Raw genomic sequence first — 11,054 nt, 5'->3', positions numbered from 1 at the left:
AGCTCCAGCGGCTGCGCCTGCTCCCCCAACGGGCAGCGGCGGGAGCTCCGGCGACCACACGATGACGGTGATGCGGAGAAGGCCTCCATGGCTGGTGGAGCGAGCTCCGAGCGCGGCGGCCAGCCTCCATGGACGGTGCGGCAAGCTCTGACCCAGCAGCCACGAGTGCGAGCGACCAGCGGGCCAAACAGCTCCAGGAAGAAGATAAGGACGACCAAAAAAAAGAAAAATGTGCACAGATGACATGTGGGGTCCACATAAAATTGTAGTTAACGGTGTCAACAATATCATCCATGCCACCACCTCAACCCTATCCAACCAAACACAAGGCAAGACCATCCGATCCCATAAAATTGGAATGGGATCATCCCATCTCACTTTGTCTCCGAACCAAACGCACGCTAAGAGACCATCAGTGAACTGAAGGGGATCGGAACACAATAGCATTACATCCTATTTCTCTCTTTTTTAAAAAAGAAATTACATCTTGTTTCGTGTTACAATGCTATTACTAAGATAGCTATTGTATGTCTGCACCTGCAGTCATGCGTGCATGATGCCACAGTCCAGAGCCGAGCCACCTGCAAGCACGCAAGCGGTGCGGCACTACAACTAGAACAAACGACACGATGATTTTTACAGCAGCCACCACCCAGCACTGCTAGAAAGCTAGCAAAGTATAGCAAAGCAAAGCGAGCAGTGACAGAGTGGCAGCAAGGAGCAAGCGAGCCTGCTCCAGCGCGCGGTCCTCCTTGGCTCTAACGCACACTGCTTAGGCCTGCTGCCTCATTGGACCGGGAAGTTAGTGTATTTGGAGCCATCGTGGATAAATTCAAAATGGGATAAAAAAACGGAATCATCCCGTTGAAAATAGGATACCGCAAACACGGGCAGGATAAACTCTCAACCACAACCCGTACCGCTCCCGAGTATTCCCATCCTATTTTCATATAGCTCAAAATATATAGAATAAATATGTAAAATACGGGCAGGATAAACTCTCAACCACATCCCGTACCGCTCCCGAGTATTCCCATCCTACTTTTATATAGCTCAAAATATATAGAATAAATATGTAAAAACGGATGAGCGGGAATAGGATTTTTTCCGGCCGCTTTCATCCTGAGCACGAGAGGGGAAAGGGACTATCCCGGTTAATGGCCTATCAAGCGTGATCAGGTTAATCACGTGTGGTAATCGGGAGTACACAAAAAATATCAACCTCACGATAAAAGGAACCATATACTATCATGTATGGTTGCACGTTGCAACATGAGTGACTCAGAACATGCATGTGTAGCTAGTCTCCTGTTCTTTGGTTATTTTCATGAACCAAAAGCTACATGCGGCAGTGATTCGCTGGGAACATTGCGCCAAAGACTCGAGCATAAAGCTGAGATAAAGCAACAAAAGAAACTAGAGTAGCATCTGTCATATCGGATGTTTGATGCTAATTAGAAGTATTAAATTATAAAACTAATTACATAGATGAGTCCAATTCGTAAGACGAATCTGTTAAGCCTAATTAGTCCATGATTTGACAATGTGGTGCTACGATAACCATTTACTAATGATGGATTAATTAGGCTTAATAGATTTATCTCGCGAATTAACACAGGGTTCTGCAATTAGTTTTATAATTAGCTCATGTTTAGTTCTCCTAATTAGCATCCGAACATCCGATGTGACACTGTTAAAATTTAACACCTCGTATCCAAACACCCCCTTAGTATCAAACATCCAATGTGACATGTGTTAAACTTTGACAAGCCAAACACCCCCTTAAAATCGGGAGAGTACGGGTAGTTGCCTTGGGAGCCGCGTAAGTGGAGGAGGTGGTGGGCCAAGCGACAGCTGTGGTGTGGTGGGCATTCCAGCGGCCTGCAAGGCGGTTTCCCAGCAGGCGCGCAGGGCCCAGCCGGCGCGTCCTCATTTACTAATCCCCACCCACCATAATTAAATCCCTCCAAAAATCTCTCCTGCTCCATAATTGATGCCCCGGCATCTCAAGGTGTAGTTGGCGTAAAATAAATAAATAATCCCCATCGCCCGGTGGACTATACCAAGGTTTAGCATCATTTGGCTGCATATTTCCTTTCGATGAAATAAAAAATTGTTATTCCGGATCCGTAATCTCACTATCTTCTATGGTCCTCTCGATTACCGCATAGATTAACACCTCTTTAGCCTTTGTCATTATGCGCTGGTGGGCCCGGCGCCGGGGTGAGAGAAGACACGGCACCTAATACTTTCCTCACCTTTGTCGACCGAAAACTTTGCGGTGCCGTGGGCCCGCCACTTCCCTTCTGGCCCACATGTCATGGAGGCCCGCGACTTTCCTCACGATGATTAAAGTGGCTAAAGAAAGGCCGAAGACACGTCAGGCCGTGGGGGACGAGGGATGACAGGGAGACGAAAGGTGATGCCGACATGGGAGCGTCCCGCTCGCCCGCTCACGTGCACCTCCACCACTTGCGTTGCCTTTGGCTTTGCTTCCCCCCGGCGTCGTCGACGCCGTCAACTGCACAGGACGCGTGCGAATTGGACTCGGGCACTCGGCTTGGGCAACTTGTGCACAGCCCATACACCGCTGGAGCCTGGAGGGGCGAGTCGGCGGCGAGCCCACGACGATCACACGCTGCCGCAGCCCCGCGCGGCTGAGTCAGCTGTGATCACGGCGCGGCAGCCACGTTGGCCGCGAGGCAGGCAGGCAGCCGCTCCAGCACGACGGCATCAGCCTTCCTACGGGGATAAAAAATGAAACCTTGACGAAATCGTGGCATGAAAGATTAAAGAAAAAGAGGAATAGGCCTGCCAATCGGTTTGGTGGAATGGCAACTTCCAAGACAGAGGAATCTTGATATGTCTCGGTCAGTTCCCTGTCACAACTAGTACCTGCAGGGGCTCCCTATATGGCTTCCGGAAGATGCGTAAGAGGTTAAACTATAAAGCTAAAGAGCCAATAATGTCCAATATTGACGGTAGTTAGCGTGTCAATTCGCGAATCGCAAGTGTACGGATCGGTTGTAGATTTTTCCTTATAGTAATCCCCCAAGGTTTATCAATCCGTATATCGATGTTTAAACCCGGCAATCTACCGAGAGGGCTGCCCAAGGTAGTGTTTTGGTTAGTGGCGCTCGTCGAGATCAAGAACTCGAAGGTAACGCAGGCACACGATTTAAACAAGTTCGGGCCACTAGATTGCGCAATACTTACGTCCTGTGTGTTGGTTGGATTGAATCGCTTTGGGGGGTCCCTGCCTCGCCTTATATTGTCTGGGGCAGTGTTATATGTTGGTTGGTTATAAGAATACTAGTCGGATATAACTAGAGGAGTTCTACTCTTATTACAACGAGTACTTTCCTAATCCTCGACTAGTTCATGTCTTTCCATGTAGACTACGTCGTCCTGCTTCATGGTCTTCATATCAAATGTGTCTTAGTATCCATCCCCATATTTAGGACTGTCCAAATCAGTGGGCTCATAAATGTATGTACAACACCGTGGAACAAGTGGATTGCTGGCTCTCACTTTATACCAATCTTGCTAACGAAATTGAGTGTATGTATTGTGCAGACAATATAACAAAGGTTAACACAGGATAAGAGGTACAGATAGATATAAACGTTCCCTCCCTAGGATCTAGGTTCACAAGAATATGCATCTGCTACACAGATGGGTGCTACCCTCACTAGCTATCACAAAGGCTACATGCTCGCTTGGCCTTTTCACCACTGCATACTGTCACTACGCAGGGATAATCAATTACCTCACTCACACACACTATATCGAAGCATCCACAGAGTTAAGCTAATCACCACGATTACCAGAAAACTCTATTGAGAACATACGTTGTACATGATACAAATCTCACATATGTAAACGAAGCATTGCACGACATAGATGATGATGCATTAATGGATATAAAAAACATGTAGCAATTACATATCAAAGACCATATCGACCCTAGGGATGAACGGAAGTTTTACCCTGTGATCTTACACCTATTGATGAATAAAGAGGTATGGAGCACCTGGAGAACATCCTGACCGAAGACGAAGATGAGGGGAGGCGCGAGGGACTCAGGCCGATCGTCCTGAGCCACCCTAGGTCGATCGGCCTAGGGGTTTCCTCACTCCTCTAGAGGTCCCATTCGATGACGAAGCTCCTGATCAGATCTAAATCCTTTTTCCTTCTCTTATGGTGGCGGCGGCTAGGTCTAACCGTCGGGGATCACTTCTCCTTATTGGATGTCCTGAGTATTTATAATTGGTGGCGTCGGTTGGGATGCCTTTGAGGCCAAGTATCTGGAAAATAACCCTAGGAACATCAAGGACAACATCCTAGTGAAAGGGCGCGACGATTGAGGCCAGAAACGGGCCAGGCCAATCAGCCTGGACCCCTTTGGGCTGATCGGCACACCCCCTATTGGCCTCCAATGTCCGAGCGCTTCATACAAAAGTTGTAGATCTCATCGAACCATGCAATTTTTCCTATAAATTCGTCCCAATCGAAGTTCGGATGAGGATGATATGACCCATGCAAGTTTCAGCTCCTCTAAAGGGCATACAGTTCAATGTTCGTGTTTGGACCTTCCAATATCCAAGTTCGGGTCTAAATCCAACTTGTAGAAAACCCTTTATTTATGTTGTATTACCTGTGATTTTGCAATATGATCCAAAACACAACACATATGCAAATATGTGATTATTTCAGGTGCCAAGTGGCGGGTTAGTATAAGAATACGCTTGAAAACACTAGTTAAATGGCACTAAAAGTGTATCAATAACGAGCGTCAACACCCAACCTCACATATTTTGACTGTTTCGATATATTCCGTCAGACTGGTCGCACATATGCAAAATCATACCAGGTGCTTTTGACTTTTTATCACGACTCTATACGGATACGTAAAGAATTGCATGCTTGATACCTTTGACTTTTTCCGCGACACTGTACATAGCTTAGAAGTCGAATATTTTTTTTTGCAGGACATGTGGTTTGAATAGGGATAGTAACAGGTGGGGACTTGCAAGTTGAAATTTGAAGTTCAAAAATGAAATAATAACTGAGAAAATATCCATATACTAATATTTATTTTGTATATATCATTCGTATGATTTTTCTGAATACAAAAGATATATTTGACAAAAACACGTATTTTGAAAAGGAAGTTATTATTACTTAAATTCCAGAACTACAAAAAATTAATTCTCCAAACAAACTCTAAAACTATATGATCCATAGGATTATAGTCAAATAATAAACAACAATCATCATAAATCAACCAACATCTCATGAAGTATTAGTCCACTTGTTAATTATAAATGTAGAATTAGTCAGTTTTGAAATTGAATTATAAAATTTTGCATCGCAATACTAAAGATGTTGAATTATACCTATAAATTGTTGAAACTGGTAATATAAAATGTTAAATTTCACTAAAAGTTGTTGGACAAACAAATGATATTGAAATCGAATATATAATGTTGGATTCAAGAGTAAAAATGTTCAACTAAACCACTGGTAATGTTGAATCTTAAATATAAATATTGCATTGAAATACTAGAAATGTTGGACCATTCCATCGGAAATAATGAGACTGTAAATATTAAATGTTGAATTCTATTGGTAGAAAGGCTTGAGCCTATCCATTGAAAATGTTGAAACTGAATATAAAATGTAGGTCAATTGAAAATGTTAAAGTTGAATATATAAATAAATATATGAAAAATAAAAAATTTAAGATCAATAAAATGTTGGTAAGAAATGTTAGGTCAATTATGGAAATGTTGGGCAACCTAAATAAATTTTGGGATTCACTAGGACTGTCAGAAAGTGTTGAGAAATATTAAATAGATGTTGAGTTTCATTAGTAAAGATGTTGAACCAAACCTTCGGAAATGTTGAAACTGAAATATAAAATGTTGATTTGTAATATTAAAAATGTTGAACCCACTAAAGCTGTTGAAACTGAAAAATGTAAAATGTTGAGTTTCACTAAAAAATGTAAAATGTTGAGTTTCACTAGTAAATATGTTGGACAAAGAAACAAAACTGTTAAAATCAAATATATAATGTTGGGTTCACGCAGTATAAATGTTGAACCAAACCACCGGTAATGTTGAATCTTAAACATAAAATGTTGTGTTCAAAAACTATAAATGTTAAACCATTTCATTGGAAATAATGAGATTGTAAATATAAATATGTTGAATTATATTTGTAGATAGAGATGTTGAGCCTATTCATTGGAAATGTTGAAATAGAGTATAAAATGTTGGTCAACTGGAGATGTTGAAGCTAAAACTATAAAGAAATATATGTTGGTTAAACAAGTTCAGGTCAATAAAATATTAGTGAGAAAAAATGTTGAGCCTATCATGTTTGGAGTTTTTTTTTTACATTCACCAATTTTTTATGTAAAAAATGTTGAGATAGTTCATCTAAAATGTTAATTTTTAAAAAATGCAGAAAACATTCATATTGGATCTCATTTTGTTACATTAATTTTAAATAACACGATGGTCCAAACAGAATAAAAAATGGAGTTACAGTTTGAGAGAAAAATGAAATCCAAGTTTCAAATCCGAAGAAAACCCATCTCGTCACTCCTCCGTAGCACCTAGCGGGATATTGACACCTAGCGGGATACATTCATTTAGCTTTGCATGAAAAAATTCTTCTGGAAGATGTGTAGGTTCTGCGATCTGCAGGGACCAGGGAACGTTAAGCTTTCGTCTTGGCCCTACTGCCACAAGCCCATCCACCGGCTGTTCCATCCAAATTTACCACCAGATTACATAAATCGAAGCCCCATAGACGAATTCTGGAGCCCACGATCGAGCAAGCAATATGCAAACATGATTGTTATTGAGAGCAACTAACAAGGCCCGATGCCATCATTCAATTCAAGTGTTTACAAGCCTGTAAAGCGTGTATTACTGTTACATGTAACCAAGCACTTGAGTGTTGCTGCAATCACGAGATTTATTGGTCCAGATTACACCAAATGAAATACACCTGAAAACTGAAGCTGGAAGGACACAAAAACCCCAGCCTAGCGTCCAAGGGAATTAACCGTAATAGCTTGACCTGAATTCTTGTACCTCTATCTAGTTGACATTGTGGAAGGAATCAATGATGGCATCGGCAAGATAATCGCACTTTGCCAGGGAAAGCCCAGCTAATGAAATCCGCCCATCCTTGGTCATGTAAACATGCCATTTATCTGTCATATTATCACTCTGCAAACAAAAAGATGAACATATGTTATGGCGTATGATTCAGCAATTAGTGTGCAACTGGGAACTGGAATCGAGCTGTGCCAGCTGCAGAAGTAGAAGCAGTGTTACCTGTGCTTTGTTCAAGCCAGTGTAGGAGAACATGCCAATCTGCCTCAGAATGAAAGACCAGTCCTTGCCACTCTTGTCCTTCACGGACAAACTGTCATAGAGCTTCTGCCTTACATTCTTGATCCTCCCTGCCATCTGTTCCATCTCCTGTTTCCATTCACCAAACATAGTTGGATCACCAACTACATTGGCAACTATCCTAGCACCGTGAATTGGGGGGTTTGAGTACATGGGCCGTGCCAGTCGTTTCAGCTGGCTCTTTACCCTGCAAGCAAACAATACGGAATGTCAGACAAAAACAAGCTTTACAATGCAAGAATGGGAATATGATTGGCCATAAATTTTCCATATAAAGCAACCATTGCACACATTGTGTGTTAATCGTTATCATGTATCATGAAGGGGACAAACAGGCTGACTATAGTGCTTGCCTAAGTGTTGAATAAAATGGGAAAATTTTAGGTAGGCGGGCAATCAGTAAGAAAACAAAAGATTACCTATCTGCAACTCCTGGTGCTGAGCAGACAACATTTATTGCCCCAATCCTTTCTGAGTATAGACCAAGGTTTTTGCTGTAAGATTGTGCAACAAACACTTCCATGCCACGCTTAACAAAAAGCCTGACAGAAAATGCATCTTCATCAAGGCTTCCACTGGCAAAGCCCTAAAAGGAAAACCTACAAGTCAGTAGGAGACAAATTGTGATAAACAAGAAACAAAAGACACATGTGAAAACTACTCACCTGATATGCAACATCAAAGAAAGGCATATGCTTTTTCTCTTGAATGACGTCTGCAATTTTCTCCCACTGTTCAGGTGTTGGGTCTATTCCAGTTGGGTTGTGGGCACAACCATGTAGCAGAACAAAAGATCCTTCAGGAGCAGCCTGTTGCGCAAACAGGAAACACATGGATGATGTCATAAAGAATAATTCGGTTCACAAACGATTGTTTGTTCTCGGAACAAAAATTTTCTTTAGATGAATACACCCCTAATTGACAAAAACATTACTCCTTACACCCAGCAAAGATCATCAAATGGAAGATAGCTAGTGAAAATAACAATACTCAATCTAACTGCAAGAACACCAAGTACCTCAATGTCAGCTATCATTCCCTCAAAATCTAACCCAACAGTCTTGGGGTCATAGTACCGGTACTCTGACCAAGGTACCCTTGCATCATTGAAGATGTTCTTGTGGTTCCCTGTTAACATGCAGAATGAAGAAAATTAGAAGTCAGACAATGAGGTACTTCAAAAAAAAAACGAAAGTTCAAAACTCATGACTCGTGAGTTGGGCACATAAGCCGTGAAGAATAGTTGCAGCAACATACTAACCCCATGTGGGCGATGATATAAGTACTTTGGCTTCAGGGAAGTATCTTTGTATAAACGCTGCAGCAAGGCGTAGTGATCCAGTGCCTGAGAGAGACTGAAGTGTAGCAACCTACAGAAGAAGGTTATTAAATAAAGTTAAGTAAAATAAGCAAAGGAAACACCTCACTATCAGCATTATATAAAATCATACAAGTACAATATTAAGCAATTGGTTTCTTTCAAAAAAAACAATATTGGGCAATTGGCAGCATGGTACATACCAGTCCTTGCTTGATGACAGGGTTATCAGCTCCAAGCAGTAGCTCTGCAGTTGCTTTGTTAAATGCGGCTAAGCCTTCAATAGGAAGATACTGCACCATAAACCATAACTTAAGTCCTTCAGTTTCAGATACCTAAGACAAAATAAAACTCGGGAGAAATGAATTATGGTCATTTCACTTCGAGTTCCAAACTTCTACTGTACCTCTTTGTATTCTCCTTTCTCCAACATAAGATTTTCAGCCTGTGGCAAGGAAAAGAGAGCATGAAGACAGGAACTTCTTTTATTGAGAAAATTGTTTTTGCTGATTAGGCTCACCTTCTTGACTACATTGAGGACATACGGCTGCAACTCTTCTGTTCTATAGGCACCAACACCAAGATTGAGTTTCAGGTCACTTTTATCTGCTTTAAAGGCCTCTGAAACCCCAAGAATTGGGTCTGGAGGAGCCATTGGCACTCCTTCAAAACGAGAGACATCCACTGCAAGGGCCATCATGACACGGCCAAAGTTCTGCGTACAAGAAAGGAACAGTCATAACTTAAAGCATAAATTACACCATTGTACCAAGAGATGTCAAATCTTCAGACAGGACCAAACATTAAATAAAGGTGACTACAATATACAAAACTCATCCTCAATGAAAAAAAATCTTTCAAAACTAGCTAGCCTGTCAATAGTGACGTATCTTAGCTTCAACATAACAAATTCTAATGTGTATCTATCAACGCATACAAGCGGTACTACATAAGTATTCCTATAAGAACGATGCAGCACATAGCGCACCGTGTTTTTTATTATGAGATGATCTCAGAACCCTAATACAACTCATATTTGCTTATGCTTGGACAGCTGTGTGGCCATAACTCATAAGTGAACTTGAGGTATTTCTGCATGCAAAAGCACAGTAAGTAGCATAACTACTTTTTTTTGCGTAAGTTATTAGCATAAGTAGTCTCCATTCAAAGACGGTGGTCCTATGAAATGCTGATAGATCAGTCGTAAGCCTCTGTTGTCCTGGAAATCTATAGTAATTGATAGCATAGGAAATCAGAGAGACACTAGGATAGTAGGATTTGGCAAGAGCTACAAGTAGTCCCAATTCATGAATTGGGCATCTGTGGCGATACCCATCTCATGCTACAGCACCCAACTACCCAAGTAATTAACCAAATCAACACCACGATCTAAACAAGCATTAGAGCAATTAGAAAGCTATAAGCAGGAGATCACCTTCCTCGTGATCCCCACGCGGCAGCCGATCCTCCCCGCATTCTTCCCTCCTCCATGCACCTGCGCCCATCCACAAACGACCACGGAAGCCACTCAGACCCCGGACCACTAAACCAGCAAATGGGCAGGAACTGAGGGGTTAGGGACGGGCCTTGCCTTGGACCGGGCGGCGACGGCGGAGGCCGCCGGCGAGGAGACGGCGAAGGCGGCGGTGGAAGCCATATCCGGACGGCGAGCAGGCGGCGAATCGGAGGCGTGGGCGGCCTGCTGCTACTGGACTATATCAGATGGGATGATGCCTCTCGCTTGCGGTTGTGGGATCAAGTGGAGCTGTGGAGGGGGAGCCGAGTCTGGGCGGGTGGAAGGCGATGGCCTCGGTGTCTCCGTCACAAGGGATTTTTCTTTTTGAGAGGACGTCACAAACTGGGAGTTCGGATTTTTCTTTTTTGCTTTTCCGAATCCTGGACTGGAGATCTGGGCCCGTGGGCTGTGACTTCGTGAGCCTGCCTGTGTGTGGTTAAGCTAAGGCCGCGACACTAGATTTTGATCATGATAAAGCTATTGACCGAGGTCACATCCGGACAAAATTCAAAATGTACGCCATGTAGAGGGCGAATGCAAACAGACTTCCCAGATTACCTCCGAACTTACTCCTTGCCACGAGAAAGGTCGGATTCGCAAGACAAGCAACTGATTGCAGTATAGTAAAAGGATGTGAATGCTAGATAGCGTTGCTGATAATATTTTTATCCCACGATGCATTTGGTCATGCCGATCCGTTTGGCGTGACTGAAATCATATTGTCGCATCACATGCATCGGCATGACAAGTCCGTCATGCTTTGCAGAGGCGCATGTGGCGTGAGAGG

At 42.7% G+C, this 11,054-nt stretch overlaps 1 protein-coding gene across 1 annotated transcript; it reads right to left on the bottom strand.

The window, feature by feature from the left end:
- Positions 1-6,854: 6,854 nt before the first annotated feature.
- LOC101754781 (aspartate aminotransferase, chloroplastic) lies at positions 6,855-10,574 on the bottom strand. Its single transcript, XM_004954176.3, has 11 exons — positions 10,343-10,574; positions 10,187-10,246; positions 9,272-9,466; positions 9,158-9,196; positions 8,955-9,044; positions 8,695-8,803; positions 8,452-8,561; positions 8,099-8,242; positions 7,853-8,019; positions 7,356-7,620; positions 6,855-7,247 (listed from the first exon to the last, which is right to left on the bottom strand). The coding sequence occupies exons 1-11, from the start codon at positions 10,406-10,408 to the stop codon at positions 7,116-7,118; spliced, it is 1,377 nt and encodes a 458-aa protein (XP_004954233.1). The 5' UTR covers positions 10,409-10,574; the 3' UTR covers positions 6,855-7,115.
- Between the last annotated feature and the right edge of the window lie 480 nt (positions 10,575-11,054).

Source organism: Setaria italica, chromosome I, assembly GCF_000263155.2.
Source record: "Setaria italica strain Yugu1 chromosome I, Setaria_italica_v2.0, whole genome shotgun sequence".
In the NCBI taxonomy this organism is placed as follows: Eukaryota; Viridiplantae; Streptophyta; class Magnoliopsida; order Poales; family Poaceae; genus Setaria; species Setaria italica.
This window is presented reverse-complemented; position numbering and strand designations above follow the sequence as displayed.

Coding starts and splice junctions, on each gene's coding strand:
- LOC101754781 (XM_004954176.3), bottom strand. CDS start 10,408: ATGGCTTCCACCGCCGCCTTCGCCGTCTCCTCGCCGGCGGCCTCCGCC. Junction 8,562..8,694: donor TATATCATCGCCCACATGGG/GTTAGTATGTTG, acceptor GCATGTTAACAG/GGAACCACAAGAACATCTTC. Junction 8,243..8,451: donor GAATGATAGCTGACATTGAG/GTACTTGGTGTT, acceptor TTTGCGCAACAG/GCTGCTCCTGAAGGATCTTT.